The 23782-nt window shown below is 56.0% G+C and overlaps 1 protein-coding gene across 9 annotated transcripts in view; it reads left to right on the top strand.

The window, feature by feature from the left end:
• Positions 1–2385: 2385 nt before the first annotated feature.
• Positions 2386–23782, top strand: part of MPRIP (myosin phosphatase Rho interacting protein) — a 73045-nt gene continuing 51648 nt past the window's right edge. For 7 of the 9 annotated variants that reach the window (XM_021549816.4, XM_085592120.1, XM_085592118.1 and 4 more), the window contains exons 1-3: positions 2387–2596; positions 13412–13489; positions 15322–15387. In XM_021549816.4, coding sequence (XP_021405491.3) covers positions 2477–2596; positions 13412–13489; positions 15322–15387 — 264 coding nt within the window. In that variant the 5' untranslated portion in view covers positions 2387–2476. Of the gene's footprint in view, positions 2597–10376; positions 10435–13411; positions 13490–15321; positions 15388–23782 lie in introns of those variants that run through there. The other 2 variants (XM_085592121.1, XM_085592119.1) reach the window with 2 other exon arrangements.

Raw genomic sequence — 23782 nt, 5'->3', positions numbered from 1 at the left:
GGAAAATCCATTAAATGGTGACATGTGGGGGTCTGGTGGCCACTGCCAGCCTGGGATCACAAAGTGGGCTGGGGTGAGGAGGCACTGGGGTCACTGGTGCTCTGCTGTCCCATCCCAATCCATGGCACACGGTGTGTGCTGCGCGTGGCCCTGGCAGGAGGGAGACAGATGATTAAAGCTGCCTTTGATGAAGCAAAAATTAATAAACGAGCAGGCAATTGAGCTGGGCTTTATTTACTGGGGATGACAGCGTGGAGCCGGCGTGGCGAGGCCGCCCAGGCCGGGCCCCACATCAAACGACAGGACAGCGCCAGGCGTGAGGGGACCACGCCATCACCTCTTCTCCGACGGGTTTTTCCTGGCCCCAAAAATCCAGGAAGATCCATGTGTGTGTTCCTCATAGCAGGCCCCATCCCACACTGGTGGGGAACACTGGGATGAGCAGGAGGTGCCCTGTGCTATGATGAGGTTTGACTGTGGTAGATGTGCCAGTCTTGGGTGCATTTTGGAGGTGCCACTTGGCACCTTTGCCCTGTCCCCCTGCCCCGGGGTCAGCGTTCCCATTTCTCTCCTGAGCCAGTGATGCTCCAGAGGCACTGAGGTCTCTTCCCTGGTGGTTCTGTGCAGAGCCCAGGGCCAGAGCTGGGAGGCCAAACCTGTGGCCTCACACCGGGTCCTTATCAGCTGGTCAGGAATATTTACCTGCCGGTTTCCACCGGATAAAAATTCACTGGACAAACAGGAGCTCCCGGCTGGCCCCAGGGCGGTGGCACAGCAGGGACGTGGCTGAGGGGGGACATGTGTCCCTGCTTCATCCCTGCTCTGTCCCCAGTGCTGCAGTCACCGAGGTGCCACAGGGCGTGAGGGACATTGTCCCCACCTAATCTGAGTGTCCGAGGGTTGGTGACTCCTGCGTGCCCTCGTGTGCCAGGGCTGGGGACAGGGTCAGGGGCACGGATTGTCACCGTGTCACCATGTGTCCCACGGCTGGGGGTGGGCTGTGTGGGGAGCTCACTGTGCTCTGTGCGGGGCACCAGACAACTGCTCCTACAAGGGGCTGAGCTGAGCTGAGCTGAGCTGAGCTGAGCTGGTCCAGGACAAACTGAGCTGAGCAAAGCCCGGCTGAGCTGAGCTGAGCTGAGCTGGTCCGGGACAAACTGAGCTGAGCAAAGCCCGGCTGAGCTGAGCTGGTCCGGGACAAACTGAGCTGAGCAAAGCCCGGCTGAGCTGAGCTGAGCTGAGCTGGTCCAGGACAAACTGAGCTGAGCAAAGCCCGGCTGAGCTGAGCTGAGCTGGTCCGGGACAAACTGAGCTGAGCAAAGCCCGGCTGAGCTGAGCTGAGCTGAGCTGAGCTGGTCCGGGACAAACTGAGCTGAGCAAAGCCCGGCTGAGCTGAGCTGAGCTGAGCTGAGCTGAGCTGAGCTGAGCTGGTCCGGGACAAACTGAGCTGAGCAAAGCCCGACCGAGCTGAGCTGAGCTGAGCTGGTCCGGGACAAACTGAGCTGAGCAAAGCCCGGCTGAGCTGAGCTGAGCTGGTCCAGGACAAACTGAGCTGAGCAAAGCCCGGCTGAGCTGAGCTGAGCTGAGCCATAGTAGGCTAAGCTGAGCTGAGCCGTGCTGAGACAGGCTGAAGAGAGCTGAGCTGGGACGAGCAGAGCCAAACAAGCTGTGCCAGGCTAAGCTGAGCCGAGCTTATCTGTGCCAGGCTGAACCAAGTCAGGTTGAACTGACTCGGACTGAGGGAAGCTGGGCTGGGCTGAGCAGAGCCGAGCTGAGCCAAGACACGCCAAGTTGTGCTGGGCTGAGCTGAGCAGTCTGTGCAAAGCTGAGCCAAACTGAGCTGGGCCGACCCGACTCGAACCAAGCCGGGCTGAGGGGAGCCGGGCTGAGGCGAGCCGAGCGCAGCCGAGCGCAGCCGACGGGGGCCGATCCCGCCTCAGCTGTCAGCGCACCGCCCCTCCCCCGCGGCCGAGGCGGCCCCGCCGCGCCCGCCCCTTTCCCTGCTTCCCATTGGCCAGCGCGGCCACTCGTTAGGGGCGGAGACGCGTTCCCATTGGTGGGGGGGCACGTCCGTCCGCGCCGCGGCCCCGCCCTCCTTTCCGCCTGGCTCCGCGGCGCTGGAAACTTTGCGGGCGGCGCAGTCGGGAGCGGCTCCCGCAGCGCCCGCACGCCCGGCCCCGCACCGCGCCGACCCCCGCGCCGCCCCTCACCGTCCCGCCCGGCCCCGCACGGCGCCGCCCCTCCGCGCTCCGCCGCCCGGCCATGCGCGCCCGCTGAGCCGCAGCAGAGGCGGCCGCCCAGCGCTTCGCTCCCTCTTTTGATTTTTTTTTCCCTGCTGTCTCCGTTGGGTTTTTCTGTGTTGGTTTTTGCGTTCGCGTGACGCCCCCCGCGGGCGCGGGGCGGCGGCGATGGGCGCGGCGGCGGGCGGGCGCTCCGCGGGGCGCTGAGCGGGCGCGCAGCGGGCGCGGGCCGCGCCATGGCCGCCAAGGACAATCCCTGCAGGAAGTTCCAGGCCAACATCTTCAACAAGAGCAAGTGCCAGAACTGCTTCAAGCCCCGCGAGTCCCACCTGCTCAACGACGAGGATCTCAACCAGGTGGGATCTTACCCCAAAACCCACCGTTTTTCCCCCAAAATCTACCCCGGCGTCCCGCCCCTAGGGCGCCCTGGGTCTCCGTGCGGTGTCCGCTGGCACCGTGGGTAGCCTGGGGTCCCACAGGTACCTTGGCAGCCCCCTGGGTAGGTTAGGGTCCCATGGGTGTCCCGATGGATAGTATAGGGTCCCACGGACGTCCTGGGGTGCCACGGATAGAACGGGGTGCCACGCGTGCTTGCTGTCCCCATGGTTCACACAGGATCCCACGGGATCCCCAGAGGTCCCACGGGGTGCCTGCTGGACACTGATATTGTAGGGTCCTGTGGGTACTGTGGGATCAGGTCAGGGATGCTCTAGGGTGTCATGGATAGCACAGGGACCTACAGGTAGGTATCCCTGTATTCCATGGGGTGTTGTGGAACTCCAAGGGTGCTCCCTGGTCCCATAGGGTATCTAAGAACACCCATGGGGTGTTCACTGATCCTACAGACAGCCCAGGGACCCATAGGTATCCATTAATTCTATGGGGTGTTCTGGATCCCCAGTGGTGTACCCTGGTCCCATAAAGTGTTCAGGAGTCCCTTGGTGTGCCTGCTGACCCCATGGGTGGTGTGTGGTCGTACGGGGTGCCTGCTGACCCCGTCGATAGCACAGGGACCCACATGTATTTGTGAATCCATCGGAGTGTCCAGGAGCCCCATGGTTGCTCTCTGGTGCCATAGGGTATCCAGCGATTCCAGCAGGTGCCTGCTGGTCCCAGGCGTAGCGTGTGGTCCCTTGGGGTGCATGCTGACCCCACAGACAGCACAGGGACTCACAGGTATTTGTGAAGTCCACGGGACGTCCAGGAGCGCTTTGGGTGCTCTCTGGTCCCATAGGGTGACCAGGGATCCCATGGGATGCCTGCTGACCCCACAGATTCCCATGTGTCCCACAGTGCCCACTGGTCCCTCAGGCCATGGCTCACCCCATGGGGCTTCACCCCCTGAGGCCATTTGGGGTCCCACACCAGCATTTGGGGTGATCCCATCCCCTCCTGGGGCACACGCCAGCAGGTGTGGGGGTGTCCTGTGGTCTCCATCAGGCGATCCAGAAAGTCCTGGGAAAAACTGTTGAAAACAAAACGTCCCCTCCTGGACGTGCCGGTCATGACCCCCCCCTGCCCTACAACCCCCTGCTCTCCCGGGGACGTGGGAAAGGGACCCCAGCCCCTTTTCTGGAGAGGGTTCAGCGCTGGGGGGCTGCCAGGGCTGGGCCTTCCTCCTCTTCCTCCTCTTCCTCCTCTTCCTCCTCTTCCTCCTCTTCCTCCTCTTCCTCCTCTTCCTCCTCTTCCTCCTCTTCCTCCTCTTCCTCCCAGGCCTCACGCAGGCCCGCGGCCGGCGCTCCCATGGCAGGGGGTGTTTGGGACATGGGGGACGTTTTTGGGATGCAGGGGCCCGTCCGCGGTGTTGGGGCGAGGGGAACAGGGCCGCCCTCCCTCCTCCCACACCTTTCTGGGCCAGGGCTGCCATCCCCGCTCCCGATCCTATTATGGCAATGAGATCAGACATATTGCTGCGGTCGCTGGGGGGGGGGGCATCGTGAAATCTGAGGGCTAATATGGAAAAAATGTAACTGGAAAAAAATGCCGTGGTGTGTGCGGGGAAAGGGGCGGGCGGCGCGGAGCGTCGCGGCCGTGCCCAGACAAAGGAGCCATCCCGGAGGGGGCTCGGGATGAGCCCCCCGCTCCCGGCCGGCCCCTTGGCGCTGCCCGGGGATTGCGCTGCCTCCCGGTGCCAGGCTTATTTACTTTTGTTGGGGGGCTCAAAGCAGCGCACGCAGCCCGCCGTAGTGCCTGCCTGCCCTGCCACGGGGGCCACCCAGCTCTCTGGGGACCCAGGGATGTGTTTGGGGCAGCCCCCCGTTGGCTTTGTTGCCGTCGGGGTGGTGGGTGGCCCTGGGGGCTGCCCTCGCGTCCGGTTCCCATGGGGTCGGGGGTCAGCGCCGTGGCCGGATCCGGGCCCTGCGCGGGGGGCTCCGGTTGGGAAAACGGCGCAATCCTGCTCGGCTTCTCCCTTGCAGCTGGGGTGAAGTAATCCCGCTTCCCAGATAAGATGGTGGCTGTGGTAGTTGTGTGATGCACGCACGCACCTCCCGCCCTGCCCGCAGCTCCCCGTGCCCAGCAGCCCCCCGACCGCGGCCACCCCGGCGCTCCCCCGCCACCCTGCCCGCCTCCCCTCCCGGTTTCTGCCCCGTTTCACAGCCTGGCTGGATGTGGGGGTGTGCACGTTCCGAAGCACACCCAGGAATAACGGTTCATTTAACAGCTCTGAATATTTCTGCCTTTTTCACTCAAACATTTTAAGGTTGGCTTGGGGGGGTCCCACTTTGCAGCATGGGGGCTCAGTGCCCAGCACGTCCTGCTCGCCCCATGGGCAGGGACAGTGTTGGTGATTACCTAGAGTCAGGCTAGAAAAGTCTTTTGGAATCATCTGACCTTTGTACTTGGCTTGCAGGAAAGGTGAAGGTACTTCACACTTACGCACTCGTGTCCCTTTTGGATTTTTATTAGATAAAAATACCTGCGTGTGTGTCAGGGGCTGCCCCCGCTGCTTCCTGGGATGCTGCAGGGCGCTGGAGCTGCTTGGGGCAGAGACCCAGAGTGTGTTTGCAAAGAGTCACAAATACTTAGTGGTAGTAGTGGATTTCCATCGTACTCGGGAACCGGCTTAGGAATGGGGCTGGGAGGGGGAAAATCCAGCCCCAAACATCAGGATTAATGAGCTGGAGCTCTCTAATAATAATCAGACTTAGCACTTCCAACTTCAAAGGGCTGTGCGGACGCTAAGTCCCTAATCCCAGGAGCGCTGCGTTCACGAGTTGTTTTTGTGCGTGGCTCTGCTGCTGGATGGGGCTTGGTGTGATCTGGGGCAGCTACATGTGGTCCCACCACCTGTTGGAGATGTGACTGTCCCCCCTCCCAGGGCTGCAGGTGGGAGGTGATGTGCCCTTGCCCCTCACAGTCTAAATTTGACCTTCTGGGGTGCCCACACAGCATGGGAAAAACTGGGTCAGTCAGCGCAGCTGTTCTCCCTTTAGGGAAAATCTGTTGCTGTGGGTAGTGGGCTGTCAGATCCCTTGATCCTGTGTGGTGGCAGGATCTGGCTGCTGGCAGACATGGTACTGTTTGTGACTGTGCCACCCACCTGTTGCCAGCTTGTCTTATGCTGCTCCTTTCCCATCCAGGGAGAAATTCCCCTTTTTGTGGGAATTTCCACTTTCCTGGCGAGACATGCCCATGCTGGCACTGCATGGTCCCTCTGTAACCACCTGCAAGCCTCATATGGAACTCAACTTTCCAGAACCTGCCCTGGGAGGATGGATGGTTCCCAGGGTCCCTCTCCTGTCTCCAAGAGAAAGCCAGCCTGTCCAGTGGGACCCTTTTCCCAAGCAGCCACCCTCAAGACTCTCATGGGGGTGTCCCCATGGGATCCCTGCTCTCCATGCTGACTGTTCCAGGCCAATCTGTCTGCACACACATGCCCTTGGTCTGTGAGATGAAGCTCCCAACAACATGGGACAGGCTGGGAATTAACCTAAAAATTTCGCTTGGCCTGAATTGGAAGAAGAGCGGAGTGTAAAACAGTTGCTTTTAATTTTCTCTGTGCATTTGCTCTCTCGGGGCGCAGGGACTGGCACAGATAGAGGAATTTGAGGACGTCTTTCCAGCTACCAGTGTCTTTTTTTTTTCTCCCTTTTTTTCTTTTTATTAGACATCATGGCATAGATGCCCAGAGGACCACCCAGTTAGAAAATAAAGCTCGCAGACTTTTCCCACTGCCTCTTCCTGTGACACCCCTGCTCAGTGACAGGGGGTGGTTATTTCCATCTCTTCTCCATTGGACATTATCACTTTCCTACTGTTCTGGATGCTGAGCAGCTGGTGGCCAGCAGCCTTGAGGCTGGAGCGTGTCAGTGTTGGGTCACAGGCTTGGCTTTGCTCTGGGACATTGCATCCATGGGGCTGGGGTGCCCTGTGCTGCAGGGGTCTTGTCCTGACCCCTTGCATTGTCCAAAGGGTGACAGGGTGAGGGATCATGTCCCAGCCACACTTTTCCCTCCAGCTCTGCTCCTTTTTGGGAGGAAAAGCCCCCATTTTCCTGGAAAGCAGCCCCCGCGCTTGCATTCCCTGCTCCCTGCTGCTTGTATCATGCTGCAAAAATCCGCCTCTACTTGACTGATTATTAGCACTGAACAGGGGGAGATTTCTCTGCAAATGTCAAATTTGCCTCTGTTGGTGGCTTTGGAGGGCACAGCCAAGGGGGCTTGGGGGACAGGGTCATGGTGGCTCTGCCTTATGGGCAGCATCCCATCTATGGACAGCGACGTGCAGGCAGGGAGGGCAGCGGGCACTCGGAAGCTGTGTTGGATGCTGGTGTTGATTTGGGGTGCACTTGAACCTCCTCCTGGCCCAAGGGAAGGGACGTGGTGGCGCCTTTGGGTGCTGGAGAACCGTCCCCTTTGCACACTCACTTGCTGCTGGTTTTTTGCATGGTGCCGCACCTTATCTGCGCCGCCACCCGACAAAGTGATAAATCCCCTCTCCAGCACTGTGGAGAGATGTTGTGGCTTCTCCCAGGTGCTGAGGCAGGCCAGTGGTGGGAAGTGGTTAGATGTACCTGCTCACTGCCAGGCACACCAGCTTCGGGGCTGCTCGAGAAGGAGCTGCAATTGCAAAGTCCATTCTGTCCCGTTTTGTTTTGTTGCTGTTTGACCAATTCCCTGTGCATGCCACAGCCGGCCTCAGCCAGCCCTTGCTCTGACTGCCCCAGGCGATGGCAGCGCTCGCTGGGACCCAAGCACAGCTCTGGGACCAGGGCTGTTTGCAGAAGGGGGCTGGCTGTTTGCGTGATGGGTGAATTCTTCCTGTTCCTCTGATCAGTTGGTCACTCCCACTGCCCACACAGTGAGCTGTTCGGCCAGCTCTGTCCTTTGGGATTCTTTGGGATTCTTTGGGATTTGCTGATACCTGGGTCAGTACTAGCATCGTGCCAGGAGAGGCTGTGCCATGCACAGTTCCCACCAGCTGGCCCAACGCAGTGGCACTTGGTGTTCCTTGTGCCCCAATGCCAGTCTGTCCAGTCTGGTTTAGCCTTGTGCTGCATGTGGAGATGTGTTGGTGGTGAAATCCTGGCCTGGGATTTGCAGCTCTGGCAATGGCCGACTCTTGTCCGCCTTGTGCAAATGTGTTTTGGCTGAAGAGCAGGATATGGATGGAGAGTGGACTCTCCCCATCATCCTGGAGCTGCCCAGGTCTCCTCTTGGAAAAAGCACTGTTTGGGCTGAACCCAGGGACAGTGAGCAGCCACTTGGATGAGGAGCTGGGGGATGGGAGAGTGTTTTTGCTTCAGGAATGGTTGTGGATGCTCAGAAGCAGCACTGCAGCCTCCGCGCTGGGGTTTGGCGTCACCAGGTGACAGATAGCAGAGGGGAAATATTGTACAGGCAGGGAAACAGGGATGTAAGCAGCTTAACTACTGAGGCTGGGCTTCATCCTGGCCCTTGGGATTGCTGCTGGAGTGTGGATTTGCACAGCAGTGTTTGTGAAGCCTCCCAACAGCCGTGGTCACGGGTCTCTGGTGAGTCTCCATCTGCCATCCCACTGGAAGCACACAGAATGTCAAGTGATGCTTGTCTCTCAGTTCCTAGAAGCCATACTGTGGGCAGGAACACCTGCTTGGGTATTGCATCCCATTCCCTCCCTGAACACCGTGTCACCTTCCCCATTCCTGCTGAGTGACGGCTGCTCCGACTCATCCATCAGCGATGTTCTCTTGGCTCAAAGGTGTGCAAAACTGAGAGCAGAGCAGAGTGGGAGTGGCCCAGATTTCCTATTTTGAGGTTGCAACCACAGTATTTGTGATGACTTTCTCCTTGAACTGTGCTAGAAACGGGTCCCTTCTTCTGGGGAGTTCTGAGTGGATCAGGAGACAGCACACAGGCAGCGATGACCTTACTGTCCCCCCTGTCTGGGTTGGATGAGAGCTGTCACCCCGCTGTGCTCCCCTGGGTCTGGGAACCAGCAGGTGCTGCTGGCAGAGAGTCCCCTTTGGTGAATATTGGGGCTGACCCATAAAGGTGATGGAACAAGTTCTGCCTTGGATCCACCCACCGCCTGTGTCAGGTTGGGCACATAATTCTTTTGTGGGGCTGCTGGAAGCCCTGGCATCACTTCCCTGCTGCGCAGGGCTCCCTGCTCCCAGTGCTGGAGGCAGAGCCTAAAGCTCCGATGCAACAATCCATTTTTCTTCCCCTTCCCGCTCAGTTGCCAAGCCTGAACAAAACAAGCCCTGCCTCCACCCGAGACAGGCTGATTACGTCTGCCGGCAGCCTAAACAGATTATCCCTCCCGCCACGCGCTCGGAGCCAGGAGTCTCTCCCGGCAGTGGATTCGGACTTCCCTCAGAACGTGGGGGTGGGTGGGCACTGGCTGTGGGGGCATCCCAGCCCACCTGGGTGTCCAGCACCCCAGCAGGGATGTGGCTACTCTGCCGTGGGGTTGAGTCTGGACCCTAAGGGGGGTTGTGGGTGTTGGTACAGCTCTCCTGTTCCACCTTGTGCAATGAACTCCTGCAGCACTGTGGGGCCAGCACAGTGTGGCTCTGCTGAGTCTTGCATGTCTGGCTGGTTTGAGTGGGAAGGGAAGACACAGGAGGTGTGAAAGCCCATACAGCATGCAGCTAGTTGGTGTCACAGCCCACCCCCAGCCCTATGACTTGGTGCTCCATGGGCTGCCACGCTCCTGTGACCCATCCTGCCCTCTGGAAGTGGGTGCCCTGTGGCCCTGGTGGTGTGCAGGGGTTCTTTTATCAGCCTGGGCTTTGGGAAGTGATGAGTGGCTCTGCACGTCCTTCAAGCCCAGTTCCCTGTGTGCTGGGAATTGTGTTCCCAGTGCTGGTGGAGCTGGTTGGGGTGGTTTGTCCATGCCTGGGCAGCATCAGCACAACAGCCTGACAGCTTTGTGTAAACCCAGCTGGGGCCGCTTCCTTCTCCGCTTCCTCCCACCCGCCGTGCTGCCGGCAGCATCCTCCCCCTGGATGCACTGTAGGCCCATGGGCTGAAGGGATGGAAGCAGTGGCTGGAACAGCGACCTGAGAGGCAGGAGAGGTGCTGGTGTGCCCCACAGCCCAGCTCCAGTGTTGGATCAAAGGTGGGATACAATACCTGGACACTCCCAGGGGTGTGACAGGAAGCGGGGTGGTGACGTGGGGGTGTTGCTGCCTGAGTCAGCCTCCAGCAGTCCCAGGGATGGAACCGGGCGCTGTGGGGCTGCAAACCGGCCGCACCTCTCACGTGATGGTGGGGTGAGCATCACCCCACCCCAGCTCCATCAGCAGCTGCTCTCCACTCTGCTTTCCCACTGCATTTTGTGGTTCACCCTCCGACCAGGTACCTTCTGGATAAAAGCAAACCACCCACCCAGTGCCTGAGCACCCTGTGTGGCTGCTACCTGTGGAGAAACTACGTGGAGCTGTCCTTTGGATATCACCAGAGCTGCCGGGAGGCAAGCAGGGCCCTGCATGGTCAAAGGCATCCTGGGAACCCTGAGGTTGTTCTAGCACCATCCCTGAATGTGAAGCTGGACAAATCTCCTTGGAAGAGGGAATTTTTGCTCTTGAGGTCTTGCTCAGTGCTGGTTGTTGCATTTTCTTCGTCTTGAGGAGCTTTCCAGAGGAAGCCAAGCCAGTGGAAAGGACGTGTGATTCCAGCGCCATCCTGGTGCTTCAGCAACCCCTGTGACCTGCCTCCCACATCGGGTTTATTTTAAACCTTGCTTCAGCAGGGCTGTTCCAATGCAGGTGTGATGAGCTTATTTCAGACACCTTGTGTGCTAATTCATATCCCTTTCATTTAGGCTTGTATCTCTCTGGGCATTTGCTTGGTTTTAGAAGGAGCTTATTTTGGTTTGGCTTTAAAAAGCACTGCTGTGTGTTCATTTGCTGATGGGTGGAACCTGGCTGCCCACGCTGCCTGGCTCTAATTCATACCTTTCAGCTATTTTGGTTTCAATATCTGGAATTGGATGCTTCTGCCAAAATAAGTGTAGCCCACTGGTGGTTTTTTTATGATGCTGGTACAGAAATGACCGTGCTTTGTGTTAAGGGTGTGTATTTCAGGTGCTCAGTGTTTATTTACAGACAGTTGGAGCTAAAATTGGAATGGCTGAAGGCAAAATAATGTCTGCTGAGGGGTGTGAGCCAGGCTGAGGTAGGGCAGGACTTCATGCCTTTAATACTGGGTTAAGGCTGCTTGCTGCTGGTCCTGGTGATGATATCCCCTGTTGGTTTCATGGTTACTTTGTCCCTGGTATATCACTGGGACCTGCCTGCTGCTTGTCACACAGGCTGAATGCTGTGGGGTGCTCGGAGTGGCTGGGGTGGCTGCAGTGCTGTGGTTTGTGTCAGGGAGTTTTTGCTTTTGGGGCTTTGCTGGGTTGAGCACTTGGTCTTGGTCAGGAGCTGTGCTGGGGCATGGAGAGGAAAACTGGGGGATGGAAAAACGGGGATGGAGGAGAGCTGAGCCCTGCCTGCAGCTCGGCCGTCTTGAGCATCACATCTGCCCTGGTGTAGTGGTGCCAAGCGCTGGGGACATCACATGCTGTTGTCACTGTCATCCTCTTGTTTCTGCATGGTGGGGGCCACTCCTAAGATCTTCCCAAGCCCTAGTTGCTCAGCACTCGCCCCAGATTCTCTCACGGGAATTTGGGGACCCTGTTTCCTGTCACGGTGACCCACTAATAACGGGTCATCATTAGTGATTTGCAATTCTGTTTTTCCCCTGTAAAACACAGGAGGCATTTGGGATGTCTGGCTCTTGCCAGGCCACACTGGTGGCCGTGGCCACATTCCAGCATGGCGGGGAGCGTTGGGGTGCCCTGCTCTGGAGTCCTCCCAGCGCGTGGGCACAGATGCGTCACGGGCAGCTTTGGGTGGGGGCGCGGGGCGGGGTGTGCCGGGGGAGTGGCAGAGCCTGGCTCACCTGCGGGGCGCGGGCGGCACCGAGTTGGGCACGGAGCTGGGCACAGAGCGGTGCCGAGCAGCTGGAGGTGGCATGGGGGCCACGGGCGAGCCGGGCACCAGCATCCAGGTGAGCTGGGCAGGGCTGATGGGGGGCTCCAGGCACTTTGCCAAACCCAGGGAGGGTTGTGGTGCACACAGGTGCCTTTCTGTGCCCCCGCTGTGGTTGTGGGAACAGGTGTAGGTGTAGGGGTGCCCTGGGCCCCCATAACTCCCCCCAAATTGGATCCCAATCCCAGCACTTTGTGTTCATTGATTTAAATCTCATTTAAAGGGGAAAGGAAGGAAGATCTTCTCAAATCATGTTTTCCCAGCTGCTGGGAGAGCAACACCTCGAGCTGGTATGTCATACTGTGGAGGGGATAAGAGATTTTGTTATTTCTTTTCACTTTATAAACAGTAAAAGGTCTCCTCCGGCGTGTTTCCAGTTTGCTTACTCAGTGCTTCATGCATTTGACAGTTTCTGGTGCATAGGCAGTTTCTTCTATTGTTTGCAGGGATTTTTCCAGAGGGGAAACTTTTTTTTCAAAATTACAAAACCACAGAAACTGGCAGGAGGAATCTAGGGGAGGTACCAAATTGGAAACAGTTTTAAACTTTAAGGAACAGAAAAGAATGAAAGCAACAAGATGAACTGAATCAGTTAGAGAAGAGCTGGGAGTGTGTGTCCTTGTGACTTTTTGGCTGGGCCAGGATGGACATGCATGGATGTTCCATGGTGGAAAGCAGTGTTCCCAGACCCAGGGTCTCCTGGAGCTGGATCTGCTCTGGATTTCCTCCCTCCTGGTCTGTCTTGGTATCTGTGGAGCCGCCTTGCTGGTGTGGCAATGTCTTGCCACTCTTGCAGCAGGATTTGGCCCCAGCCCTTGCCAGGTGTTGGCTCATCGTTTACAGCTTGACAAGGCAGCGGGAGCGGTGCCCACAGGAGTTTGCATGGGAGGACATGCCCGGTGCCCATCCCCATCCCACCGCTTGCCACGGCGTGGGTCCGTTTCACCCTGGCCACTTCTGCATCCAAGCCACTGGTGCAAGAAGCCTGGATTTTTTTTTCCACTGATGTACGGCAGTGCTGCAAGGTTCTTTCCGAGTATTCTTTCCCTTTCTCTTCCCGGCTGGCTGAACGAGCTGTTTTCCCTGCTCCTGGCTCTGACCTTCCTGTGTGCTCGCCGTGGGTCGCTGGACGCTGCTGCCGGGGGGAGCGGGCTGGCAGGGGCTGCCCCTGCAGGGAGGCAGGAGTTGGATGTGCACAGCACGGGAAGCGGCTGGGAGCTGGAGAACTGCCAGCACTGGGTAGTTTTTCCTCTCTTAATTAACGAACGGAAAACATGGAGCTCTCCTTTGGAGTGTGTTTTTGCTTTGGAGAAGAGGCACACTGCCGATGGCGATGGGAAGAGCCGTGGTGGGGATGGGCTCTGCCGCTCGGCAGCACCCGGGAGGTTGGTGCTCCGGGCACGGTGCCATGCAGGAGCAGCTGTGTTTGGAGTTTGTGGCTGGGGTTTTGCCTCCTCCCGAGTCCTCGTCTCAGTCCCGTTGGCATACAGTGTGTGTCACACCACGGGTTGCCATCAGACACCACGTTCCCTGCGCTGGGTTTCCCTACTGAGTTTGCCTGCGTGCAGTAGGCTGAGCTCACACAGCTGCCTTCGTGCTGGGGCTGCTGCAGTTTCCCGTGGTCCCTGACCATTGATTCCCTGTGGTGCTGATCCATTTTGAGCCGTTTTCCGCTGTGTGTGAGTGTTTCTCTGCTGTTTCTTCACAGGCCAAACCCATTTATGGTGGCTGGCTGCTGCTGGCCCCGGAAGGAACAGACTTTGACAACCCCGTCCATCGCTCCCGGGTAAGTGAAGTTGAGACATCCCCGTGACATTGGTGGGGGTGGCAAGGGGAGCAGCAAGGACTGTCCCTGCCCATGGGGGTGGCTGTGACCCTGGGAGTGCTGAAGGCACCTCCATGCACCCAGTCTCTTGTGCAAACCAGGAAGCTGGGAGATATTTCTGGCAGCAAGGCTGGAATGCCTTCACTGGGATGCAAGGTCTCCCATGCTGGGCAGCAGCCTCGGGCACTGCAGGTGCGGGTCAGGCTCAGTCTGTGCAATTTTATTGCTTGTTGCTTTTGCTTTTTCATGTTTTGATGCTGCTCTGGTTTGCCTGACACGTGCCATGCTGCCAGGAAGGTGCTCAGGCCAATGGGGCGTGTGCTGTGTGACTCTGAGCTGTGCTGTGACCATCAGAAAAGGTCCTAGTTTTCCTTTGGGGCTTGGAAACAACTTCTCTATTTTCTGCAGCTCATCATGAGCATGCCCAGAGCTCTAGAGGGAGGCTGCATCCCATCCCCTAGTGTGGATATGCCAATGTCAGGCAGGTCCTGCAGCGAGGAAGGGGTTGAGTGGTGGTTCCCATTTGCTATAACCCTGCAGAGCTATGAAGCCAAGTGCTGGCTGCAGGGACCTGCAGACAGAGCAGGACATGCTCTGCTCCTTCCTAAAGTGGTTTTCTCATGCCTGGCAGAAACAGCAGCACCCTGTGGGGTCAGAGCATCCCCTACTTTCCTGTCCTGGGCGGGTTGTGAGGCTCAGAAGGATGTGGCCAGGCTGAGGTCCTTTCACTGCTGGCTCGTGACGAGGACTTCCAGCCTGTCCCCAAGCTTGTCTTGCAGGGAGCTTAATGCTGAGGCTGCCAGGATGGGTCTGTCTTGTGCGTGGGAGGGATGGCAATGGTCTGTGAACCCTCTGTCACACAGCCAAAGTGTTCTGGGAGCTGTTTGTAATAAAAAAATCGCTCTTGAATGAACAAGAATTGGGTTCTGAGTTCAGCCTGGGGTATATGAGTCATTATTTGGAGTCACAGCTTGTCATAGTCTTGCTGGCCTGACATAAAGGGGACATGAGACTGGGCTCTCCCCAGAACCCAGGCTGCTTGCTAAGCTGGGGCTTGTGGAGGTCCACAAGGTCCTCCATAGTTCTGCTTGTCCCTGAGCACCCTGGACTTTGCCCAAAGGGCTGAGAAAAGTGCGATAAGAATTGCTGCACTGGGGCTATGAATCCAGGACTTTTTTATTTCAGCCTGCTCAACCAGTTTTTGCTCTTGGCTGAAAACAACCTGGCACACATGAAAAAAAAAAAGGCAGTTTTCCAGCCAGATCAGTTCTCCAATCTGATTTGCTGTGCAGCTGCAGAGGCAGCAGTGCCAGCATGTTGCCAGGATTGCCTGGGCAGAGCCATGCCAGAAGTGCATCTACCATCCAAACTGAGCTCATGTACTGCTGGGGGACATCTGACATGACACCCTGTCACCTTCCAACATTGGATGCTGGAATAGATGGTGCAGGATGAAGCTGAGGGCTCAGAGCATTTAGTTTGGGGATCCTTCCGGTGTCCCCAGCATTCATGGCATGAACCTGAGTTATGAGATGTTTAGTTGGGATATTAGGAAAAGGTTCTTCCCCCAGAGGGTGGTCAGGCACTGAACAGGCTCCCTAGGGAATGGTGAAGGCCTCAAGGCTGCCAGAGCTCAAGGCAGTTAATATTGGGCAATGTGAACTGGTGCACACAGACCTTTGTCAGAGCCCTGCCAGCTCTGACAAGGCTCTAATGTGCAGCTCCAGTGCTCCCAGCAAGGCCCAGGGGCTGGTGGGCACTGCCATGACCCACCTCGATGTCTTCTCTTGCAGAAATGGCAGCGTCGATTCTTCATCCTCTACGAGCACGGGCTGCTGCGCTATGCCCTCGACGAGATGGTGAGTGCTGCCCAGCTGTGCCCAGGCTCTGGGGATCAGCTGGGTTATCTGCTGCCCTTGGAGTGCTCTGCCAAGCTGGAGGAGAGTTGTGCTTGCTGGGTCTGACTCTGTGCCAGGCTGGGTTTGTGTGGGAGCTCAGTGGATGCTCTGCAGAGGATGGGTGGGTGTTTCGGAGGCGTGCGAGTCCCGCCTGGCATGGGATTCATCAGTTGCTGACAGATCCCACGCTGGCAGGAAGTGCTAGAGGGGGTCCCCTAGGTCATTCCCCTGCCTTTTTGCCCAGTTTCCCGATGCCAGCTGGGTTTTGGTTGTTGTGAATCACCTTGGCAGTGTCCGAGAAGGAGGCCCTGCCTAGCAATGTCCGTGGAAAGTAGGTCAGCTGGAACGCCTTCCCACTGCCTCCCGCCCTGGAACTGCAGCTTGTCACCAGCACTGTTCCCATCAGCAAAAGGGGATCAAAGGAAAGGAAACCCATTCACTGTGAGCTGCAGAGTGGGGCTGAAGAGCCCAGTAGGTCAGTCCCAGGAGCACCCAGGACTGCTGATCTATCCTGCTGGCTACAGGAAGCCCACAGGAGGGTGTCCAAGGCTGAGCAGGACAGCACAGTGGACACCCCCATGTGCTGGGATCTACCTGGGCAGGAGGCTCAGGAAGCCAGCTGGAGAGAGCACACCTGTGGGACAGGGACACATAGGGACCTGTGTCTGTGGCAGGGAGGCTCCCTGCGAGGTCAGTGTGCCTTGGTCCTCCTCCAGTACCTCCTGTGAGGGTACAGTGGAATGAGGAGGCATGGCAAGTGTGGCTCAGATTTCATGCTGTGTTTGTTTGTATTTTTACTTGGGGTTGGTCCAAGTGCCCTAAATAATTTAAATGTCTTGGGTAGGAGCAGTGGAGGCTTTAATACATTTTCAGTGTCAGCAATCTGGCTCTGCACTGGGCTGGTGTTTCCTGACCTACACTGACAGGAGGGTGCTTTGTGTCTGGGTGGAGTAGGGAGATGCCCCAGTCTGAGGGTAGAGGTGGAGGAATGCTGGGAAACACAATCTGGAATATTTTTTTGCTGTTTTGCATCCTGAGGAGGTTGACCTGCCCCAGGTTCTGCCACATCTGGATAACAGCAGACAGGTAGTGCCCCAGCCCTGTGCCACAGGGGCCAGAGAGCACCTAGAGGACAGCAGGAGCATCCAACAGTTCTCCAAGCACCTGTTGGGCTTTTTCCTCTTGAGAAGGGGAAAAAGTGGAAAAATACAAACAAAAATGGAAGGCACATATGTGCAGCATGGGATGGTGTCCTGGACAGTGCGACAGCACTGTTCTGACTCCTGGACTCACTAGCCCATGGCCACTTGTGGTGTGATGGATCCCAGGAGGGTCTGATGCAACAGGAGACCTCCCAGGCAGAGGCAGGCTGGGATTGAATGGCACTGCTTGGACCTTTCAGACATGAATTTTGTGGGTTTGGCAATTTCTGCTCTTAGTAAAACTGGAATTGGAGGGAGGAGTGAGCCTGAGTGGGGAGTCCTGGACTGGTGATGCTGGTGGAGACATTCCTGTGCCTGGCCAGGGAGGTTCTGCCTCTGGCTCCCAGCAGGTTGGAGGGCAGTGGGGTGTGGAGGGGCAGCTCAAAGCACAAGCCCAGGTTGTGGAGACCTCAGGGAGTGCCCAGAGATGTTGGTGCTGTGGTAACTCAGACACCATGTAATGGGGCAGCACTGGGCCCAGGGAGCATTTTGCCATGGGATGGGTAAAGTTTGGTGTTGGATTGGAGCATTTTGGGCATGGAAGGTAGGGTAAGCTGTCCTGCTTGTCCTGTTCTCTCCTGAGACCTGCCCAGGGATATCCCAGAGCTGATCCTGAGTCTGTGCTCCTGCTTGGTCACCTCCTTTCTGTGTGTCAGTTGTTCTGTCTGTCCTTGCTCTGCCATAGTTCCAGTCTGAAAGCAAAGTGATGTCTGTGATGGGGAGAATTTGCACAGGCTCTGGACCTTCATTCCCTTGGACCAGGCTGAGCTGCCAGACTCTCCCTGGGGTCTCCCTCTTTAAAGCTGGATGCAGTTGGTGGCTCCCAGATCCAGCCTGGCCACTGGGAATGTCCAGGAGATTCCACCCCCTTCCCATCTGCAGGGACCATGCCAGCAGCTGTTCCCAGCTCTGCCGAGCCCTGGCTAAGCTGAGCCTGCTCAGACGTGCAGAAATTCCTGCCTCCCAACTCTGGGAGGATGTGGAGGTTGTGTGATCACTTGGGGATGCCTTTCCATCCTGAACATCCATGATTGCACCCTGATGGTGCTGTTTGGTAAACCTTCATGCTGGGGTTGATGATGACAAGGGCTGATGCTTCTCTACAGCAGCTGGAGGATAGCAAAGCCACTCTTTTTGAGGGAAAGCAGGAGAGAACAGGTTTGGGATTGAGCTGCTGTGTTGTGAGTGTCCAAGGACAAGTTTCAGTTCTTCTGCTAAAGCACCCTGTGGTCTCCAGTGAAACCACTGCTGTGAGAGAGCAGCCTGGCACTGCGGGGCTGTCTGGGAGGTTTGGTTGGGATATGGGAGCTGCCACAAGAGCAGTGCTGGGCTCAGGGGCCAGAGCCAGCGAGTGGCAAGTGCAGAGCTTTTGCCTGCTTTTGTTTTGATTGCTGCCATCTATAATTGGCGGCCGAGGTCTCTATAAATAGAGCTGGCCTGCGTGGGAATGGAGAGGCAGGAGGGGCTCTGTGGGGATGGAGAGTGCTGCCTTGTCCCTCCCCGGGCTTGCAGGTGGCCTGTGGCCTCAGGCACTGCCTGGAGATGGATCCAGCCCCATGGCTGGGGCAGGTCAGAGGAGTGGGTCTGGATCTCCAGGCCAGCTTCTTAATGAATCACTGCATGTCCAAGCCAGGCCTTGTCTCTGTGCCTCAGTTTACCCCTGTGCCATTTCTCTTGAGCTGGGATTTATACTAGGTTAGCATTTTGCACCCTCCCTGGGGGTATTCTCTTGTCACATCAGGCTTCCTTTTGGTAGCTGAGACTATTAATTTAGAGGCTTTTTGCTTTGTGCATATGCTGGTTTGAAAACAGGACAAAATGCAGTCTGGGAGCATCTCAAACTTGCTGGTGCTGTGTATGAGAGGCAAGGTGAGAGCATCTGGATGGACTCATTTAGTTTCTCTGCAGGGATTCAGGAGGAGCATCCCTGGACATGACATACCCATTTTGCAGCAAACTGACCTCAGTTTGTGTCTGGCACTTCCCAGCTTGATGAAATGTGTGAGCCCTGTCTCTACCCTTCCTGTTACTTGCTGGAGTCAAATTGCTTTGTGAAACTGGGATCTAGGAGGATGCTTAAACCAGTAGTCAGCCATCTCAATACCAGAGTTTGCTGGGGTTGGATGGTTGTGTCCTCAGTAGTGGTGTTGCAGACCCTTCCCAAGCTCACAGCAGGGTGGTCCTGCTCCTAAATCAGGAACTCAGATGGATCCTAATGTCATTAACCTCGGTACAATGGAGCAGACATCCCTGTGATGGCAGGGAGGGAGGTCAAGAGGGAGCTGGGAGCTGATGGGACTGGGGTGAGATGAAGAGTGAGGCCAGCCTGGCATCTGGGAATGGTTAGGGAGCACTGGGACCCCTGGGCTGGGTGTATAAATAGGAGAAGAGAGGCCAGCTCAGAGGTGGGAGGTCTGGCACTACACAGCAGGGCTGTGGGGTCACATCTGGAGACCTGCTCAGCCCCAGGCCCCATTCCTGGCCACAGAAATCTAAGGAACTGATAAATAGGTAAAAAAGGAGAATGGTGCAAGCATTGGTGGCAGCTGGAGGGGGATCAGAGGAAGGGATGTGTGCTTGCTGATGCTGTGATCCACAGACCTGTGTGATTATTGTTTCCTAATTCATCCCCCTCCAAACACCTCTTTATTTGGAGGAAAGGGGCATTTTAAAATGTCACTGTCAGCAGAGCTGTGCTGCGTTGATTTTCATTGTAGTTACCTCCTTTGTCATCTGTATTGTTTTAAGAAGCCGAGAGCCCGTGTGTGTGTTTTCCCCCTCCTTTTTAGATCAAAGCAGTTTACTTCAGTTTTGGCACAGAATTGAAATTCATTGGCAGGGATTAAAAACAAACCTTAAACATCCTGGCCTCTCTGTCCTTACTTTTTCCACACGTTTTGCCATTTAAGTGTTTCCAAGCCCTCCCTGCCCCCTCCTCCGTGGGAGCACCAGGCTCTACAAACCCCATTCCCCTCATTCCCAGTGGTTCCCCCCCATGAACACAATTTTCCCAGTGCCTCTGTTTGCCAGATCAAGACTTTCAGTTTCTGTTTAGCATAAAAAGCTTTTGGCTTGAATCAAAGCATGTTTGAAATTTAAAGTAAGCAGAGACAGAAAGGCTGGGTGGGAGTGACTGTGTGAGTCTCAGACAGTGACAGGGACCCCCCATCCCAGTTTTTTTCCAAGAGTGGATGTAGTCAAGACAGGGTGGACAATGATCTGTGAGATTTTATGTGGGATATTTGGTGTGTATCTCATAGATGATGCGTAGAAATAAGGAAATGGTGGGAAAATTGGGAAGCAGAGATCATTTCTCCTTCAGGAAAGCTGGGCAGGAAAGGGACAACTGAAATCCGTGTGCAAAGGAGAGAGGACAATCTACATCCTTGTGTCTGCTCTAGAGGAGATGCAAAGACAGCAGAAGGCTGATGTGCTGATGACTCTGAACAGAGCTCAGGGATCTTTGATGAATTTGTTGTGTTTAATTTTCAATACTGACTTGGGTGAAAAAAGTCTGTGAACCTACAGGAAGCCCTGGGGACTCAGTCCCCAGGACATTGCTGAAGTCAGAACCAAGGAGCCTTGAAGGGGTGAGAGGAGGATACACAAATCTTCATTTGTGGTTTTATATTAATCTCTGTCTTGATGCTGGTGCGAGTGTCATTACTGGGCTTGGGTGTGGGGATCCCATAATAGTGACTTTGGGGTGTTCATGTCTTCCTATTTCTTTCTGCTCCAAATGTCTAGCCCAGTTGCTGTGGGAGGTGGGTCCTGCTGTCAGGACACCCGTGAGCTCCTCTAGGAATGTTCCCTACATTTGCTGAGCCCTCTTCTGGTTTATGTCTTTTAGTTTGGCTTAGTGTGTTTGGGAAGGTAAAAGTGCCAAGTTGCAGGAGAATTTGGGAGAGGGCTGAGGGAACAGGAAGCTCTTCTCCAGGGATGGCTCCATCACGAGTCCTGGCAACTGACTATGGCTAAGGACCATCATAGGGGCCCCAAAAATGCCTGGGTTTGTTGTGAGCTTTGGAGGACACTGTTGGCCACATCCAAGCCACCCAAGAAGGACATTTTGTGGCTGTAGGACCCTCTCGGGAGAGGCCCTGGTGCAAAACAATCCGTGGTGGGAGGTTTGGGAGTTAACAGGCAGAAAGAGGATGAAAGTGGAGTTGAAAGCTCCATGCAGCCAGTGACCTCCTAACACAAGCTGCTTTGATGACCTGGCCCAGGTGCTTCCTTCCTGGAAACAACACAACCCCTATTGTCTTCTGCAGGGCGAGCCACAAAGCTGGAATTGCTCTTAGGCTCAGCAGCAAGGACAGGTTCAAGTGGCTCCATCCTTCTGCTTTTTCCCCACTCCTCATCCCTTGGGACCTAGCAAAGACGTTTCTGTAGAAGACATGTGCCAGAGCAGCGAGGGAAGTGAGCTGGAGTTTAGATTGCATTTATCTTGTTCGTGGGGGGGCAGAGTGAAACAGGCACTTGCAGCAGCTGGAGTTCCTTTGTGACTCCTGGACATGTGGATTCCAGCCTGGCTGTGGGCTCTTGGTGAAGGAAAAATTGTATCTACTGGAAAAGGTTAAAGTGGAAATCAAGCTCTGATGGCATTTAGGAGGGAAGATGTCAGGGCTGGCAGTGAAATGACACAGCTAAGGCTGAGCAGTTACCCTCGCATGGGCCCCATGGTCCCCCCAGGCAGCAGTGGGTGCCTGATCCCAGCTCTTTCCAAGCCAGGGCAGTGCTGGGCTCCCAGGCATCCCCCAGTTCCTGGGTGGCCATGCCAATCCACATGTGAATGACCAAACCACCCAAGGAACCAACAGAAACACCATTTTTTGGCCCTGCTGTTGCTTGGTGCTGGGGAGGGGGTGTGAAATGAGGTGCCTGCAAAACAACCCTGAGCCCACCAGCTGCAGCCATGTGGTGGGGTTTGGGTTGGGTTTAATTCTTTCCACCATATCAGGTTGCTGAGGACCACCAGTGGGCTGTGGGCTGCAGGTTGGGTGAAGCTGGGTAATAGCATCCCTTTCCCTGCTCCTAGAAGAAGCAGCAGCAACCCAGCAGCTGGCACATCCCTCTTCCCATTGAGGATCCTGGCATTGACTGGTGGGATTCAGTGCTGCAAACCCCTCAGTGACAGCTCAGAGAGGAGGACGAGGACATGAATGGAACAAGGCAACAAAGCTGCTCCAAAAATCAAAGTGTGTTCCCCCTTTTTTTTTTTCCCCCGGCAGAGATCCTGCATTCATTGATTGTTGACATGACATATGTGGGTTGGAGAAAGGCAGCGGCAGCTTCTGGCAGGGGAGGAAGGGGCTGGGGGGGCCGGAGGGGTTCTGCAAGCCGAGATGCTGATTACCAGGGGCAGCAAATAGCTTGCAGCTGCCTCCGCTCAACACGCTCTTTGTGGCGCTTGCAGCCACTCTTTGGACGCAGCTATTTTTAATTTCCCCAAGCACACACAAAGCAAAGGGGGTGGGCGATGCCGCTGGCGTCCCCCCTTCCTGCCCCCCACTCCCACCCCTTTCCCAGCCAGCCCTGCGCTTCCCAGCTTCCTCCCACCCTCCGGGGAATGTGGGGAGCTGCACTCCCTCTTTTTTGGTTTTCTTTTTTTTTTTTTTTTTTTTTTTGGGAGCTGGCCTTGGCTTTCCCCCTCCCCAACCCTGCGCCAGTGTGTGCGGGGAGCTGGGAAAATGCAGAAATAAATAAATACGCAATTAGGCAGGCGTCCAGCCGTGCAGGGGGGCGTGCTGCAAAAAGAGACTCCGGCCAAATTTTGGAATGCCTGAGAAAGCGGCTGGAGCCATGAGCGAGTGCGGGGTTGTGGGCTTCCCACCACCGGACAAGAGGCGGCTGCGACCCCCGAGGAGGAGGAGGAGGAGGAGGAAGAAGGGTGGCAGCTCCCAGCCTTGCTCTTGGAGGGCTTTCCCCCACTGGCATCTCACTGAGTGCAGGACAAGGCATGTTGGTGCTGGAGCATGGTGAGAACGAGGGGTCTCACCTTGATCTTGCCTCAGCTCAGGAGTGATTTTTCCACCAAAAGCCGAGTTGTGCCCTCTGTTCAAGCAGCAACACGGTTCGGGGTTAATAAATTACTTATTTGCGATCTTTGTTTCTCTGTTAGGTAAGCATTGGTGAATATGATATTTCTGCTTTATCCCAGGCATGAATTATTCATCAGGGTTTGGAGGCTGTGAAAGGGACGTCAGGTTAAAACTTGTGTGGAGGCAAGCTGAGGTCTTAGTGAGGTTTTGTAAACAGCTTTTCTCAGGGTTACCAAGTGCAAGGGTTTTGCAGGAGTCTTCCCCCTTTTTGTGTGTGCTGCTTTAAGGCATTTTTGGTGAAAAATGAGAATTTCCAGGCAGATGTGATTATTGGTCTTGCTCATTTACTTACCATGGGCTGCAAGATACAAAAGCAGAAAAAAAAAAAAAAACAATCAAAATAGTGTTTTTCCTTTATGGAGAAGCAGGTAGCAGCATGTGAATGTGCTCTTGGTAATATATATTCTGTAAGATGCCCTGTTTCTTCAGAGCTACAGAGGAGGCTCTTTCCTGCAGTCACTGAAATCTGACTGCAAGGAGGTAACGAGATGAAACAGCCAGACAGCTTTGCTGAAAATTGAAATTACCATAGGTAAATCACGTGTGTGGCAACTTTGCTTACCCTTCACCTCCTTCCTGCAGGATCCGATCCAGGAGCTGGTTTGTGGGAGTGTGTTAACAGCCTTGTGTTCTGCTCCCACAGCAGCACAGCTCCTCTTGTGCTGCTGCAGGAGAGAGGTGCTGCATGTGGAGCCTGGAGTGCTCCAGGAGCTGGGGAAAGCAGGGAAGGTCCCACCTTCCATGGAGGGTTTCTCCCCCCTGTGTTTTCCTGGCATGCACCCCACGGCCATGCCACGTGTCTGCTGCCATGGCACCCCTTCCGTGGGGCTGCAGGGTGGAAATCCTTCCCTGTGAGGGTGGGGAGACCCTGGCACAGGTTGCCCAGAGAAGCTGAGGCTGCTCCATCCCTGGAAGTGTCCAAGGTTGGGTTGGATGGGGCTTGGAGCAACCTGGGACAGTGGAGGGTGTCCCTGCCCGTGGTAGGGGGTTGGAACTAGATGAACCTTCCAATCCAAACCATTCTGGGATTCTGTGGCATGATCCTGGGGTCTT

Source organism: Lonchura striata, chromosome 14 (genome assembly GCF_050655825.1).
Source record: "Lonchura striata isolate lonStrDom1 chromosome 14, ASM5065582v1, whole genome shotgun sequence".
Taxonomy (NCBI): Eukaryota; Metazoa; Chordata; class Aves; order Passeriformes; family Estrildidae; genus Lonchura; species Lonchura striata.
Note: the sequence above shows the minus strand (reverse complement) of the source record. Positions and strands in the feature narration are given on the sequence as shown.